The sequence below is a fragment of the Anomaloglossus baeobatrachus genome, chromosome 8 (genome assembly GCF_048569485.1).
Source record: "Anomaloglossus baeobatrachus isolate aAnoBae1 chromosome 8, aAnoBae1.hap1, whole genome shotgun sequence".
In the NCBI taxonomy this organism is placed as follows: Eukaryota; Metazoa; Chordata; class Amphibia; order Anura; family Aromobatidae; genus Anomaloglossus; species Anomaloglossus baeobatrachus.
The window spans coordinates 236370224-236387595 of NC_134360.1; the positions used below are offsets into that span (position 1 = coordinate 236370224).

Below are 17372 nucleotides of genomic sequence, written 5' to 3' on the forward strand. Positions count from 1 at the left end.
AGAGTATCACGCCTACAATACGCCAAACAGCACAGAGACAAGCCTCCAAACTTCGGGAACAAGGTAATTTGGAGTGAGGAGACCAAAATCAAACTTTTTGGCCATAACCATAAACGTTACATTTGGAGATGTGTCAACAAGGCCTATGATGAAAGGAACACCATTCCTACAGTAAAGTATGGAGGAGGATCGCTGATGATGTGGGGATGTGTGAGCTAAAAGGCACAGGAAACCTGGTCAAAGTTGAAACAAAGATGAATGAAGCATGTTATCAGCAAATACAGGAGGCAAATTTGTACTCATCAGCCCAGAAGCTGCGCATGGGACGTACTTGGACGTTCCAACATGGCAACAATCCAAAACACAAGTCAACATGTCATTGTCTACTGCAGAAGAAAGTGAAGGTTCTGGAGTGTCCATCTCAGTCTCCTGACCTCAGTATCATTGAGTCACTCTGGGGAGAACTCAAGCAAAGAGCAGTTCATGCAAGAAAGCCCAGGAATTTACAGGAACTGGAAGCGCCAAGAAGAATGGGCAGCTTTACCATCTGACCAAGAAGAATGGGCAGCTTTACCATCTGAGAAAATAAAGAGCCTCATCCACAACTACCACAAAAGACTTCAAGCTGTCATTAATGTTAGAGGTGGCAATACACGGGATTAAGAACTGGGGTGTGTGAACTTCTGAACAGGGTCATTTGGATGTTTTTGGTTGTCATTATGATTTAAAAAGGGAAAACACAGAAGTGACAATAATAGGCTTCACCCGACCACTAACCATGAGTGAAAATAAAGATTCTGTGTTATCATTCATATTCTTGGAAAAAAAGGCCAAAAAAAGCAAAAAATCTGCAGGGGTATGTAAACTTTTGAGCACAACTGTATGTTACAGGTACAGCTACTACAAGAGAGTATTAACACTGTAAAGAGCCCTGCACCTTATCACCACCGGGGTAAATCTGGAGGCTGTGGATATAAACAATGTTGCCATTCACTGACAGCAAGCAGAGATCCCTTCTATAACATTTAATTGCTCAAGTACAAAGATTTTTACGCATTAAACCAGATGAGCCTTTGAATTAACATCAAATGATATGTGAAAATATTTTTTGCCTGTTGGGATTGATTTTCTCTGTTCAGAATCCTCCACCCTCTAAAACATGAACCCCTATTTTGGGTAAGGGGTGCGCTATATAGTGCAACATCACCCTTGTGGCAGTGACAACAGTGGTCTGTGGCCAGAGCACAGGAATGGGAGTACCGCCTTTTATCCGATGGTATACACGGCTGTTCTTTTGAGTAGCTGGCCTGGCAGAATGTCACGAGTCCATCAGGCGGCAATGATATTGTTAAATTGGGCTAACTAATCATAGAAAGAGCCGCACATGCCAGCCGGTAATAGGTGATACTCCGGTCCCCGTCCGGCGGACACCAAGCACTGTCATAGAATAGCACGAGCACTAACTGTAAATTGCCACAGTACCACATACAAATGTAAATTAAAGTTTACACGTGGATTTTTGGTGCTGCTATGGAAAAATCTCCACATCGGGACATGCTGATTTCGGACTGCGATCACATTGCTCTCCCAAAGATAAATCACATAGAAAACACTGGAGCACTTAAACAAATGAGCGCTCCCGTGTATGAGTGTCCGCGAAGGTGAGTGCCGGATGAAGTGTATTCCGACCGCCAACTACTGTGTGTGAACGGCGTAAGAGGAATCTGCGCAATTGTTCACACGTCCTCGCACTCTCTCCTCTCGGACACCAAACTCACACACAGAGTGTCAATCATTGACACGCACAACAGTTTAAAAAAGCGATCCATGTTTCTGGTCCGTGAGGCGCAAAACATGTCCTCTTCTCTGACGAATTGTGGCTGAGGACCAATCATCAAAGTCTACGGGGATCAATGAGACTCGGATGACACCAGGCGGGCAGCATTTATACTTCTGTTTTCCATCCAAGTTTCATCCGTTTTTACAGATAAATTGTTAAGAGTCAATGGATATAAAGGGTCAGTCTGCACCGGCCTCAGTGAGAAAACGGGGAGAAAAACACTGCGGCAACTAGGACGTGACACACTAGAAAATAACTAATGTAATGTATGTACCCAGGGACAGCACCAGCAGAATAGTGAGTGCAGCTCTGGAGTATAATACAGGATGTAACTCAGGATCATTACAGGATCAGTAATGTAATGTATGTACACAGTGACTGCACCAGCAGAATAGTGAGTGCAGCTCTGGAGTATAATACAGGATGTAACTCAGGATCAGTACAGGATAAGTAATGTAATGTATATACACAGTGACTGCACCAGCAGAATAGTGAGTGCAGCTCTGAAGTATAATACAAGATGTAACTCAGGATCAGTACAGGATAAGTAATGTAATGTATGTACACAGTGACTGCACCAGCAGAATAGTGAGTGCAGCTCTGGAGTATAATACAGGGTGTAACTCAGGATCAGTGCAGGATCAGTAATGTAATGTATGTACACAGTGACTGCACCAGCAGAATAGTGACTGCAGCTCTGAAGTACAATACAGGATGTAAGTCAGGATCAGTAATGTAATGTATGTACACAGTGACTACACCAGCAGAATAGTGAGTGCAGCTCTGGAGTATAATACAGGATGAGTATAGGATCAGGAATGTAACGTATGTACACAGCGACTGCACCAGCAGAATAGTGAGTACAGCTCTGGAGTATAATACAAGGTGTAACTCAGGATCAGTACAGGATAAGTAATGTAATGTATGTACACAGTGACTGCACCAGCAGAATAGTGAGTACAGCTCTGGAGTATAATACAAGGTGTAACTCAGGATCAGTACAGGCTAAGTAATGTATGTACACAGTGACTGCACCAGCAGAATAGTGAGTACAGCTCTGGAGTATAATACAAGGTGTAACTCAGGATCAGTACAGGATAAGTAATGTATGTATGTACACAGTGACTGCACCAGCAGAATAGTGAGTGCAGCTCTGGAGTATAATACAGGATGTAACTCAGGATCAGTACAGGATAAGTAATGTAATGTATGTACACAGTGACTGCACCAGCAGAATATTCAAAGCAAGAAGGCCTGCGGAGACACCATCACATGTTTCTCAACGCTGGCAGGAAAATAGCCAGGTCTTTCACCGGGAAGGAACAACCACGGGAAGGGCAGTCTCCAGTCAAGGAGACCACCTATGCCAAACATGGTATCCATCCACAGACAGCCGTTTCGGGGTATTTGCCCCTCATCAGTGTGGAGTAGGAATATGGCTAGTGGGAGCATTGCCTAGTAAAAGACTATGTGAGCAAGGATGGTTGACCTTAGGGAGATCAACATCCACCACCGCGGAGACACCATCACGTGTTTCTCAACGCAGTGATTCTAGAGCAATGCCCCCTGGGAAATATTCAAAGCAAGAAGGCCAGGGGGCATTGCTCTAGAATCACTGCGTTGAGAAACACGTGATGGTGTCTCCGCGGTGGTGGATGTTGATCTCCCTAAGGTCAACCATCCTTGCTCACATGTACCAGCAGAATAGTGAGTGCAGCTCCGGAGTATAATACAGGGGGTAACTCAGGATCAGTACAGGATAAGTAATGTAATGTATGTACACAGTGACTGCACCAGCAGAATAGTGAGTGCAGCTCTGGAGTATAATACAGGATGTAACTCAGGATCAGTACAGGATAAGTAATGTAATGTATGTACACAGTGACTGCACCAGCAGAATAGTGAGTGCAGCTCTGGAGGATAGTACAGGAAGTAACTTAGGATCAGTACAGGATAATTAATGTAATGTATGTACACAGTGACTGCACCAGCAGAATAGTGAGTGCAGCTCTAGAGTATAATACGGGATGAAACTCATGATCTGTACAGGATAAGTAATGTAATGTACAGTGCCTACAAGTAGTATTCACCCCCCTGCAGATTTAGCAGGTTTACACATTCGGAATTAACTTGGCATTGTGACATTTGGACTGTAGATCAGCCTGGAAGTGTGAAATGCAGCAAGAAAGAATGTTATTTCTTTTTTTTTTTTTTTTTTTTTAAATTGTGAAAAGTTTATTCAGAGGGTCATTTATTATTCAACCCCTAAATCCACCAGAATTCTGTTTGGTTCCCCTAAAGTATTAAGAAGTATTTCAGGCACAAAGAACAATGAGCTTCACATGTTTGGATTAATTATCTTTTTCAGCCTTTTCCGACTAATTAAGACCCTCCCCAAACTTGTGAACAGCACTCATACTTGGTCAACATGGGAAAGACAAAGGAGCATTCCAAGGCCATCAGAGACAAGATCGTGGAGGGTCACAAGGCTGGCAAGGGGTACAAAACCCTTTCCAAGGAGTTGGGCCTACCTGTCTCCACTGTTGGGAGCATCATCCGGAAGTGGAAGGCTTATGGAACTACTGTTAGCCTTCCACGGCCGGACAGCCTTTGAAAGTTTCCACCCGTGCTGAGGCCAGGCTTGTCCGAAGAGTCAAGGCTAACCCAAGGACAACAAGGAAGGAGCTCCGGGAAGATCTCATGGCAGTGGGGACATTGGTTTCAGTCAATACCATAAGTAACGTACTCCACCGCAATGGTCTCCGTTCCAGACGAGCCCGTAAGGTACCTTTACTTTCAAAGCGTCATGTCAAGGCTCGTCTACAGTTTGCTCATGATCACTTGGAGGACTCTGAGACAGACTGGTTCAAGGTTCTCTGGTCTGATGAGACCAAGATTGAGATCTTTGGTGCCAACCACACACGTGACGTTTGGAGACTGGATGGCACTGCATATGACCCCAAGAATACCATCCCTACAGTCAAGCATGGTGGTGGCAGCATCATGCTGTGGGGCTGTTTCTCAGCCAAGGGGCCTGGCCATCTGGTCCGCATCCATGGAAAGATGGATAGCACGGCCTACCTGGAGATTTTGGCCAAGAACCTCCGCTCCTCCATCAAGGATCTTAAGATGGGTCGTCATTTCATCTTCCAACAAGACAACGACCCAAAGCACACAGCCAAGAAAACCAAGGCCTGGTTCAAGAGGGAAAAAAATCAAGGTGTTGCAGTGGCCTAGTCAGTCTCCTGACCTTAACCCAATTGAAAACTTGTGGAAGGAGCTCAAGATTAAAGTCCACATGAGACACCCAAAGAGCCTAGATAACTTGGAGAAGATCTGCATGGAGGAGTGGGCCAAGATAACTCCAGAGACCTGTGCCGGCCTGATCAGGTCTTATAAAAGACGATTATTAGCTGTAATTGCAAACAAGGGTTATTCCACAAAATATTAAACCTAGGGGTTGAATAATGATTGACCCACACTTTTATGTTGAAAATTTATTAAAATTGAACTGAGCAACATAACTTGTTAGTTTGTAAGATTTATGCATCTGTTAATAAATCCTGCTCTTGTTTGAAGTTTGCAGGCTCTAACTTATTTGCATCTTATCAAACCTGCTAAATCTGCAGGGGGTTGAATACTACTTGTAGGCACTGTATGTACACAGTGACTGCACCAGCCGAATAGTGAGTGCAGCTCTGGAGTATAATACAGGATGAAACTCATGATCTGTACAGGATAAGTAATGTATGTACACAGTGACTCCAAGAGCAGAACAGTGAGTGCAGCTCTGGAGTATAATACAGGAGGTAACTCAGGATCAGTGCAGGATAAGTAATGTGATGTATGTATGTACACAGTGACTGCACCAGCAGAATAGTGAGTGCAGCTCTGGAGTATAATACAGGATCAGTAATGTAATGTATGTACACAGTGACTGCACCAGCGGAATAGTGAGTGCAGCTCTGGAGTATAATACAGGATCAGTAATGTAATGTGTTCATAAAACTCTACAACAAAAATAATAATAATAATATGTTTGGTATTGTGTGTAACGTGTCCTGCAGAGCACTACATGTACATGAATGGCGGCTCCCTCTGTACAGTGTGTACCTCTCTGTCTGATTCTGGACCCGTGGTGTTAGGGATGAGGTGCGGCATCAGACGTCTTTTTTTTTTTTCTTTTACGTTTATTTAATCTGATTTTGTAAAAAAAATAAAAAAAAAAAATAAAAAAAAACAAACTCAAAATAAACTGATAAATAATGTATCTTGCGCCGTGCTGGGACCAGTAGTTCTACACCTGATTTTTTATTTTTCCCCCATAGTAACATGTTGAAAGTGGCGTGAAATAACCGCTGTGAAGCCTCTGATGAAATATTAATCCGACCACAAATAAACACGTCTGCGGAGCGCGATAACACGAGCTGGAGCGATATAGGGCTATAATGCTGCAAGAATTCACATTATTAATACAATCACTGTATACAGTCAGTGCAGAACATTAAACACACAGCTGTGACGTCACTGCTGCCCCCTCACCTCCAGCACACACCTGTGACGTCACTGCTACCCCCCTCACCTCACACCTGTGACGTCACTGCTGCCACCCTTACCCAGATAATGAGGCTCTCGCACAGCTCGTTCTCGTTCCCGGCCATCTCCTTCCCGTCACTTCTTCTTTTCCTCCGTCCTCCTGCTCCCTGTTGACCTCACCTGGGAATAGAGGAGGGAGCAAGCTACGGGGGAGTTAAGAACAGCTCCTTCTTCACTGTGACGTAACACCCCATTATTTCAATGGAACTTACGTGACTAGACTACCGTAAGTCTCTTCTGTGAATAGGAGTTTAGCGCACGCCCTCTAGCGTCTTCGCTAATTAGTCCCTCCCACAACGGATGACAGGTGCACACCACGCCCCCTCAGGCTCGTCGCCAGTGATTGCCTCAAATGAGCACCAATCAGCACGCAGTCTCCTGAATCTTTTGTTTTCTATTGGTCCAGTTGTTGATGTAGGCGGTGCCCTCCTGGATTCCCGCCTTGTGAAACAATGAGTGACATCTTTCTTTTTTTATTTTTACCTCAGAGTGTGGACGGCGCCGTCTCATGACTGAAATATCAAAAAAATAAACAATACTACTGTGTGAATATAAATAAACGTGTGAAAATAACGCACCTATAAGAGGTCTGGTGTGACCAGTCATGCAGTTACCTCGTGAAAGTGACATCCTGACTAAAATTATTATTAAAAAGTGAAAAAATGAAGAAAAATATTGTCAAAGACCAAAAGTTACCTCATGAAGGAAACAATAGGATCTACACTGAGCGAGACGCTTCTATGTGAAGCACTAATAAGGCTCTGGTGTCGCCTCAGGCGCTGTTCACATGGAGGGTGTGACGCAGACTTTGGCGCTACATATAAATACGTCTTACAGAAAATTTACATTTGTCCACACCTTAGTGAAATATCTTCTATTCCGATGCAAACACAGAATTAGACAATGGGGATAATCTGCAGCACAAAATCTTAGTGCCATTATCGGCTATAACAATGTGGCATTTTACAAAAACAGTGAATCAATAGAGGGGATCAAAAAGATTTGCAGGACCATGACCGGCGATCATGCTGGTAGTCAGTGGCCACCAGATCGGAGCCCTGTGAACCCTTTCATGCAGTAGGACCGACACAGCGTCATGCATTCATGGCGCCATAACGATGACGTTGCATCGGTGCCTTCTGGATGCCGGCTGGTGTGAGGATGCTCATAGGCTTCACATCTGGCGGCCATGTACTAATGACCAGGGTCCGACATATCAATTTACTCAACTCTACATGTCAATGAGATTTGTAAAAAAAATTTCATCCGCTCACATCTACTGTTTCGGCACCAATTTTGTCTAAAGTTGACATAACCTCGAAGGAGGTATCCACTATTGACTTCTAGTCTAAAGGCCACTTTACACGCAACGACATCGCTAACGAGATGTCGTTGGGGTCACGGAATTTGTGACGCACATCCGGCCTCGTTAGCGTCGTCGTTGCGTGTGAAACGCAGGAACGACCGTTAACAATCAAAATTACCTTATCGTTGATCATTGACACGTCGTTCTAATCCCAATTATCGTTGCTGTTGCAGGATGCAGGTTGTTCTTCGTTCCTGCGGCAGCACACATCACTATGCGTGACACCACAGGAATGAGGAACATCACCGTACCTGCGGCCGCCGGCAACGAGGAAGGAAGGAGGTGGGTGGGATGTTACGCCCGCTCATCTCCGCCCCTCCGCTTCTATTGGGCAGCCGCTTAGTGACGTCGCTGTGACGCCGCACAAACCGCCCCCTTAGAAAGGAGGCAGTTCACCGGTCACAGCGACGTCGCCAGGCAGGTAGGTACGTGTGACCGTTCCTAGCGATGTTGTGCGCCACGGGCAGCGATTTTCCTGTGACGCACAACCGATGGGGGCGGGTGCTTTCACCAGCGACATCGCTAGCGATGTCGCTGTGTGTAAAGTGGCCTTAAGTGTGTGGGCACTCAGTATCACGGGGTGTGATGGGATATATGGGGACTGGGGCTCCTAAACTGGTCCTCAGGCTTGTCCCTGATCCCAGAGATACGTCTGATGGTGACGATGTCTGGGCCACCTTCCTTGACCTGCTCCTGTATAGACCTGATCTAATATCCCCTCTCCCTTACCCACAGGGGAGGGCCAGGACAGGAGCAGTAGAACCCACAGATATGGACAAACAGGGGAAACCAAAATTCTATCACACAGCACGTTTACACAGAGGTATTAGACAAGAAGTGATAAGGAGGAAAGTAAAAGCAGGGAGGAAACAAGTTGACAAGAGAACTCCACAACAAACACTGCAATCACCAGCAAGACTGCACCACTACAGCACATGGACCGGTGTAGCTAAAGCTATAGTCGGCATGGGAAGACAGGCTCCTCCATCTTAAAAAGGCAGTGAGTGACTCTGATAGGTCTCCCACAACATGTGATCCAAGAGATAACCAGCAGGTTAGCAGACATTACTGCTATAAGCTAACTAACTAATGAGAACACAGTTGGTCGGCGCCCAAGCCTGTCTGTGTAACTCAGAAGCACCAAAGGAGATATAGTGAGGAGTGTCAGACTCTGAAGTGTAAGTTCACAGCCAAACACCGTGTGACACTCAGCCCAGACTTCCAATGGTGACATTTGGCAGAAATGTATGATGGATGTGCGCATGAGCTGAGCACGCTGCATACAGCGCGGGGGACGGCTGTGTTATACAGCCTGTGCCTAACTGTGCCTAACTCAGCTGATCGCTCTCGTTAGCCGGCCGCCGGGAGATCATCTGTTCGCTCTCAAAAGCCGGCGGCCGGCTAATGAGAGCGATCAGCTGATTGTTCTCTCTGTCTCTTGTTTTATAACGGAATCCGCTTTCTCTTCCAATACTTGTCATCCGTTGTACAACGCATCAGTCACAAGCGTTAAGCAACGCATGTGACTGATGCAAAACGGAAATGTGAACCTAGCCTTGCCCTCCTTGTGGAATGTGTCAATGACTGCCTTCTGGAAATCAGTCAAGTCAGCAGTCTTACTCATGATTGTGTAGTCTACTGAACCAGACAAAGGGACCATTTTAAACATTTACAAAGCCTTTGCAGGTGTTTTGATGTAGTTATTCTAATTTTCTGAGATCATGACTTTTGGGTTTTCATTGGCTGTAAGCCATAATCATCAACATTAACAGAAATAAACACTTGAAATAGATCACTGTGTGTAATGACTCTATATAATATATAGGAATAGATCCCACTGTGTGTAATGACTCTATATAATATATAGGAATAGATCCCTCTGTGTGTAATGACTATGTAATATATAGGAATAGATCCCTCTGTGTGTAATGACTCTACATAATATATAGGAATAGATCCCTCTGTGTGTAATGACTCTATATAATATATAGGAATAGATCCCTCTATGTGTAATGACTCTATATAATATATAGGAATAGATCCCTCTGTGTGTAATGACTCTATGTAATATATAGGAATAGATCCCTCTGTGTGTAATGACTCTATCTAATATATAAAGCTGAATGTGTGTGTGTGTGTGTGTGTGTGTATCTGTGTGTGTGTGTGTGTATCTGTATGTGTGTGTGTGTGTGTGTGTGTGTGTGTGTGTGTGTGTGTGTGTCCGGGATTGGCATCCACACCGTCGCAGCTACAGCCACAAAATTTTGCACACTCACACTTCTGGACCCCGAGAGCGTCATAGGCTATGTTTTGAGGGGAAATTTTAACCCCACTCTTTACAGTTATTCGCCAGAAAACCTGCCTCCATTAAAGCGAATGGAGCTCGGAGTCACAGTGTAGCCAGAACTTCAGAAGAATGCGTAGCCACGCCCTTATATGGAATGTTGGCGTGTGGCGTGTCACAATGCAGCCAGGGAAAGAGACAGACACAGACAGGGAAAGAGGCAGACACAGACAGGGTAAGAAACAGACATAGACAAGGTAAGAGACAGACACAAAGAGATAGACACAGACAAAGATACAGACTGATAGGGAAAGAGACTGACAGGGAAAGACAGGGAAAGTGACAGACAGGGAAAGTGACAGACAGGGAAAGTGACAGACAGGGAAAGTGACAGACAGGGAAAGTGACAGACAGGGAAAGTGACAGACAGGGAAAGAGACAGACAGACAAAGAGAGAGAGAGAAAGACAGAGAGATATATACAGAGGGGGAGACAGACAGAGAATGGGAGAGAAACAGATTGTTACTATCCCGGGCAGCGCCGGGTGCTATGTTGTGAGGCGAAATTTTAACCCCACGCGTTCCAATTTACCAATCAATTTTGCCCCTATCTACATAATGGGGAAAAAGTGAAACAAAAAGTGTTGGGGGCAAATTAATAACTGCCAGATGTGAACAAGGGGGACTTAAAGAATGAGAGCGATGGCGCCAAAGAGTATATACCGTACAGTTGCTAAGGTGGGGCCCCGACATGGGATACTCGCCACACTCGGGGATATGAACACACACACAAAATGCGTCACACACTATCACGTGCTTGAACACATATACCACCCTCAGCACACATCTCACCACACATACACCAACCTCACCACATAATCGCCCTAAACACACACAAGTCTGGTATTATCCTTCAAAAAATAAAAATCTGATTAAAAAGCAGCCAAACTACAAGAACAACACATGCACCACATAGGAAATACGGCAGCTGTCAGTCACATGACCTGTCTATATGTATATGTGTGAGCTCATATATACTGTCAGGGGGAGGGCTTTCTGTTGCCTGGAGATTTATCAGGCTGCCAATAGCAACCAATCACAGCTTAGCTTCTTGATTATTATTGAAATTATTTAACTTTTTGATGATATTCCAATTTAGTGAGATGCACTTGTACATGCAGCATAATGCAGGTAAAACAAGCAAGTGGCAAAAAAATCTAACTTGCTTGTCGCAGCCGGCATTATTGTGACCATATTCACCTGCGTTACACTGCAATGTAGAAGCGGCATAAAGCGATATTTGCCTACGTGGCCTGTGTCATGGCCGAAATCAGAGGCCCAGTATAAAGAACATTGTTCTGTGTGCACTTATAAAGTGTGAAAAGTGAGCAGTGGCATTATCTGTGGAAAAGGAGGGAGGTATCTTGTGTGAGCCCTTTGTTAAAGAGCCCCCTAGTGGTACAGTTTGGTCACACATACTGCTACTTACAGGAAAGATGATATTGAATGATTGTACCGTATGTACAATGAAGGGAAAATAGACACCACCAGAAAACGGTGAAAGTTGAGATGAATACTTATGTATGTGGAATGAGGCATTCAGCCAGTACATATAGATTAATGTTTGAGGGTGCACATATTTTTGGCGATGCTATGGGTATAGATGTGTAATCATAGTCATATCATCAGTAAAGTGGCATGGGGGGAGCATATAAGTGTTGCTATTAGTCCACGGATTAGGGGGCGCAAATACATGCATAGTTCCAGGTGCTGGCAATCCATACTGCGCCACTGAAATATGTGATCCCTGGTTTCCATGTTAGACATGTTGCAATCTGCAGAAGCACAAGAAGAATGTATTACCCATTATATAAGTAATTTCTTCCGTCTGATATACTGACATCTGATAACTTTGCAACCAATGTATAGAATAGGAGGAATGAATTAGAGATGTGCATGGAAAAAATGCCCCTGTGCACTAGCACATTGACTGCAAAGGTCCATGTGGTGTCCATGTGTCATCCATGGCATATACCTACAGCACATGGACCAAAAAAACCCTTGTCTGAATGAGCCCCTTTGCTGAGCTAAGTGGTGCTTTCCCATTTAGATTTTTTGAGGAGCCTTAGGGCTCATGCGCACGTAACTGTTGAATATTCTGCAGCGATTTGACAGCACATGTGCGCTTCAAATCGCTGCAGAAACACTGCATAATGGATGCCGTTTTTTTGTATAAAAAAGCCGATTTCATGCGCTATGGCTGCTGCCCCCACCATAGACAGAGTGTGAGCTGCATCCAAAGTGCACAAATTAATTGACATGCTCATTTTATGAACGCATGGATTTGGGCTTGCAAAGTCTCCTTAAGGAGAATAGTGTTCCCCCGTGGTCCCCACATAGCTTTCTCATGAGCCAGATCAGACACCCCCATACTTTGCACTGACGAGGGGCAAGCACCCCGAAACACCGTGTCTGCAAATTGGGATTCTGATCTGGCTTATATATCCTGAGTCATATTGCAAAGGATTGTCGAAAATCCACTTGTGACTTTTAGGATCGCTACTTCCAATAGGTGGCGCTGTGCTAGAGTTTGTCTCCTTTACTGGAGAGACAATTTGAATATTTCCCAGAGGGGCATTGCAGCTATAAGTCCCCTTACCTGGCAGCCAGACTGGCTTGCAAAGTCTCCTTAAGGAGAATAGTGTTCCCCCGTGGTCCCCACATAGCTTTCTCATGAGCCAGATCAGACACCCCCCATACTTTGCACTGACGAGGGGCAAGCACCCCGAAACACCGTGTCTGCAAATTGGGATTCTGATCTGGCTTATATATCCTGAGTCATATTGCAAAGGATTGTCGAAAATCCACTTGTGACTTTTAGGATCGCTACTTCCAATAGGTGGCGCTGTGCTAGAGTTTGTCTCCTTTACTGGAGAGACAATTTGAATATTTCCCAGAGGGGCATTGCAGCTATAAGTCCCCTTACCTGGCAGCCAGACTGGCTTGCAAAGTCTCCTTAAGGAGAATAGTGTTCCCCCGTGGTCCCCACATAGCTTTCTCATGAGCCAGATCAGACACCCCCATACTTTGCACTGACGAGGGGCAAGCACCCCGAAACACCGTGTCTGCAAATTGGGATTCTGATCTGGCTTATATATCCTGAGTCATATTGCAAAGGATTGTCGAAAATCCACTTGTGACTTTTAGGATCGCTACTTCCAATAGGTGGCGCTGTGCTAGAGTTTGTCTCCTTTACTGGAGAGACAATTTGAATATTTCCCAGAGGGGCATTGCAGCTATAAGTCCCCTTACCTGGCAGCCAGACTGGCTTGCAAAGTCTCCTTAAGGAGAATAGTGTTCCCCCGTGGTCCCCACATAGCTTTCTCATGAGCCAGATCAGACACCCCCATACTTTGCACTGACGAGGGGCAAGCACCCCGAAACACCGTGTCTGCAAATTGGGATTCTGATCTGGCTTATATATCCTGAGTCATATTGCAAAGGATTGTCGAAAATCCACTTGTGACTTTTAGGATCGCTACTTCCAATAGGTGGCGCTGTGCTAGAGTTTTTCTCCTTTACTGGAGAGACAATTTGAATATTTCCCAGAGGGGCATTGCAGCTATAAGTCCCCTTACCTGGCAGCCAGACTGGCTTGCAAAGTCTCCTTAAGGAGAATAGTGTTCCCCCGTGGTCCCCACATAGCTTTCTCATGAGCCAGATCAGACACCCCCATACTTTGCACTGACGAGGGGGCAAGCACCCCGAAACACCGTGTCTGCAAATTGGGATTCTGATCTGGCTTATATATCCTGAGTCATATTGCAAAGGATTGTCGAAAATCCACTTGTGACTTTTAGGATCGCTACTTCCAATAGGTGGCGCTGTGCTAGAGTTTGTCTCCTTTACTGGAGAGACAATTTGAATATTTCCCAGAGGGGCATTGCAGCTATAAGTCCCCTTACCTGGCAGCCAGACTGGCTTGCAAAGTCTCCTTAAGGAGAATAGTGTTCCCCCGTGGTCCCCACATAGCTTTCTCATGAGCCAGATCAGACACCCCCATACTTTGCACTGACGAGGGGCAAGCACCCCGAAACACCGTGTCTGCAAATTGGGATTCTGATCTGGCTTATATATCCTGAGTCATATTGCAAAGGATTGTCGAAAATCCACTTGTGACTTTTAGGATCGCTACTTCCAATAGGTGGCGTTGTGCTAGAGTTTGTCTCCTTTACTGGAGAGACAATTTGAATATTTCCCAGAGGGGCATTGCAGCTATAAGTCCCCTTACCTGGCAGCCAGACTGGCTTGCAAAGTCTCCTTAAGGAGAATAGTGTTCCCCCGTGGTCCCCACATAGCTTTCTCATGAGCCAGATCAGACACCCCCATACTTTGCACTGACGAGGGGCAAGCACCCCGAAACACCGTGTCTGCAAATTGGGATTCTGATCTGGCTTATATATCCTGAGTCATATTGCAAAGGATTGTCGAAAATCCACTTGTGACTTTTAGGATCGCTACTTCCAATAGGTGGCGCTGTGCTAGAGTTTGTCTCCTTTACTGGAGAGACAATTTGAATATTTCCCAGAGGGGCATTGCAGCTATAAGTCCCCTTACCTGGCAGCCAGACTGGCTTGCAAAGTCTCCTTAAGGAGAATAGTGTTCCCCCGTGGTCCCCACATAGCTTTCTCATGAGCCAGATCAGACACCCCCATACTTTGCACTGACGAGGGGCAAGCACCCCGAAACACCGTGTCTGCAAATTGGGATTCTGATCTGGCTTATATATCCTGAGTCATATTGCAAAGGATTGTCGAAAATCCACTTGTGACTTTTAGGATCGCTACTTCCAATAGGTGGCGCTGTGCTAGAGTTTGTCTCCTTTACTGGAGAGACAATTTGGATTTGGGTCAAAATTTTAGCACCCAAATCGCTGCGTTCATAAAAGCATCGTGCGCACGTATCATGCACAATCTACATAGATTGTGCAGGGGACGCAGGACACATGCATTTACGCTGCAGGGCAATATGCAGCGTAAATGCATGCAATTACGCAACGTCCGCACACAGCCTTAGGAGCAGAAACTAAGTGGACACAAAGCAAAACTGTAAAAATCTTCCCCAAAAATGTAAAACTTTTCAAAATTTGCTTTTTCCTCTGAAAATTCAGCACAAAGACTGAGTGTGCACAAACCCCAACATCACTTTGCTGTTCATATGTTCAATGTTTTGGCATTTTTTCTGCTGCATGTTTTGCAAATCTCCTGGTGTCACTTTTTTATGCGCGTAGTTCCTGGTGGAATCTTCTCCAAACTAGGTGTTTCTGCTCAGTTTCCGCTCCAAAAACTCAGCAATAAGACTCCGTGCACACATAGCCAAACTCTCTAATCAAAATTCATGTTTGTTCTTTTTTTTTTTAACTCCCTTGAGTTTTGGTAGAGTTTCTGCACTGAAAAGTCAACAGAAAAAAATCAGTGTGAACACGCTCTAAAAGACCCAACGTCTTCAAAGATAAATCAAATACTCAAAGGAATTATGTGAATATATTGCATTTCTGTCTACATTTTAATATTCTTTTTTTTTTCAGTTTTTTTTATTTTTATTTTTTTTGCTTCATTAGACGAAAGTCTCCTTCTCATTGGCAAAACTCTATATGGCCTGGTAAGAGAAGGTTCATTATACTTGTCCAGTACTCCATACCTTCATAACATCATATGATACGGTCAATATATGGACGACCTCTTACTTATCTGGGAAGAAGGTCACAATTCTACCTTAGACTTTTAAAGTTAACTTAATGATAATGATTCACGTAATATTTACAATTGTAAATCCTGAAGAAAGTAACCAACACTCGATAGAAAACGTCAAATGGGAACTCCGTACTACATGACTCAAGTTGCCAAACACCTTGCAAAAAATTTACTGATAAGTAAGTGTCTGCAAAACTTGCTCTATGGGGGCTGTTTATACATACAAGTGTGAGATAATATTGATAAAGTCAAACAATTAGCTTCCTCTAACAACACATAAAGACTGAAAGTGATCGGCAATAAAAAAAAAACAAGGAACAGTATTTACAAACAAACAAATAAAAAGCATCAAGATATTGAAGAAAGCAATAAACTTGTATATTCCACACCTTATTCTACCAGCGACAAGCAATTATCCAAAATAAAAAACAAAACAAAACAAAAAACAAAACAATACACACATTTATTATATCAATGTTTGTCAACACACGTTAATGTGAAGACACAGTCCTGTTCAATGTCTGTCAGGGGTTAGGGCCTGTTTCCACGGGAGAAAATACCCGCGAATTTTTGCTGTGGAAAACCTGCGTATTTTCTAGATTTTCCAGATAAATCCGCAGGGTTGCACAAGTACACAGAATCCCCATGTTATCCTATGTGATTTGGTGTGTACTGTTTATATGCTGCAGATTTTGCACCTGCGGAAAATGCTGCGGAATTTCTGCTGCCGAAAAGAACTGCATGTCAATTATTCCTGTGGATTGTCCTGCGGATTTCCTGTCTTTCTACTATGGAGATACAGGGGGGGAATTCCGCAGTACAAATGCACGAATTCCGCAAATTTTCCGTAGGTTTTCCGCCGCAATTCCGCATGAAATCCGCATAAATGGATAGCTGTGGATTCCAGGGAGCTGCTGAGTGACCCTGCGTAAATACCTGCAGAAAAATCTGCAAGTATTTTCTCCCATGGGCACACAGGGTCTAAGGAGGGCTTTACACGTTGCGACATCGCTACTGATATATCATCGGGGTCACGTCGTTAGTGACGCACATCCGGCGCCGGTAGTGACATCGCAATGTGTAAAGCCTAGGTGCGACAATGAACGAGCGCAAAAGTGACAAAAATCGCTGATTTGTGTCACATTGTTCATTTTCATAATGTCGCTCCTGCTGCAGATACGATGTTGTTTGTCGTTCCTGCAGCACCACACATCGCTGTGTGTGAAGCCGCAGGAGCGACAAACATCTCCTTACCTGCATCCCACCGGCAATGCGGAAGGAAGGAGGTGGGCGGGATGTTATGTCCCACTCATCTCTGCCGCTATTGGCCGTCATTTTGGGGACGTCGCGGTGACGCTGAACGCACCTCCCCCTTGAAGGAGGGATTGTTCAGCAGTCACAGCGACGTCACCAACCAGGTATGTGCGTGTGAAGCTGCCGTAGCGATAATGTTCGCTACGGCAGCAAATACCATATATCGCACGTACGATGGGGGCGTGTGCTATCGTGCTGGATATTGCTAGCCGATGCTAGC

At 44.7% G+C, this 17372-nt stretch overlaps 1 protein-coding gene across 1 annotated transcript in view; it reads right to left on the minus strand.

Annotated features, from left to right (window-relative positions):
• HOOK1 (hook microtubule tethering protein 1) overlaps positions 1–6653 on the minus strand; it is a 73359-nt gene extending 66706 nt beyond the window's left edge. The window contains exon 1 of the mRNA XM_075320404.1: positions 6457–6653. Within this exon, the coding sequence (XP_075176519.1) occupies positions 6457–6501 (45 nt within the window). The 5' untranslated portion in view covers positions 6502–6653. The remainder of the gene's footprint in view (positions 1–6456) is intronic.
• Between the last annotated feature and the right edge of the window lie 10719 nt (positions 6654–17372).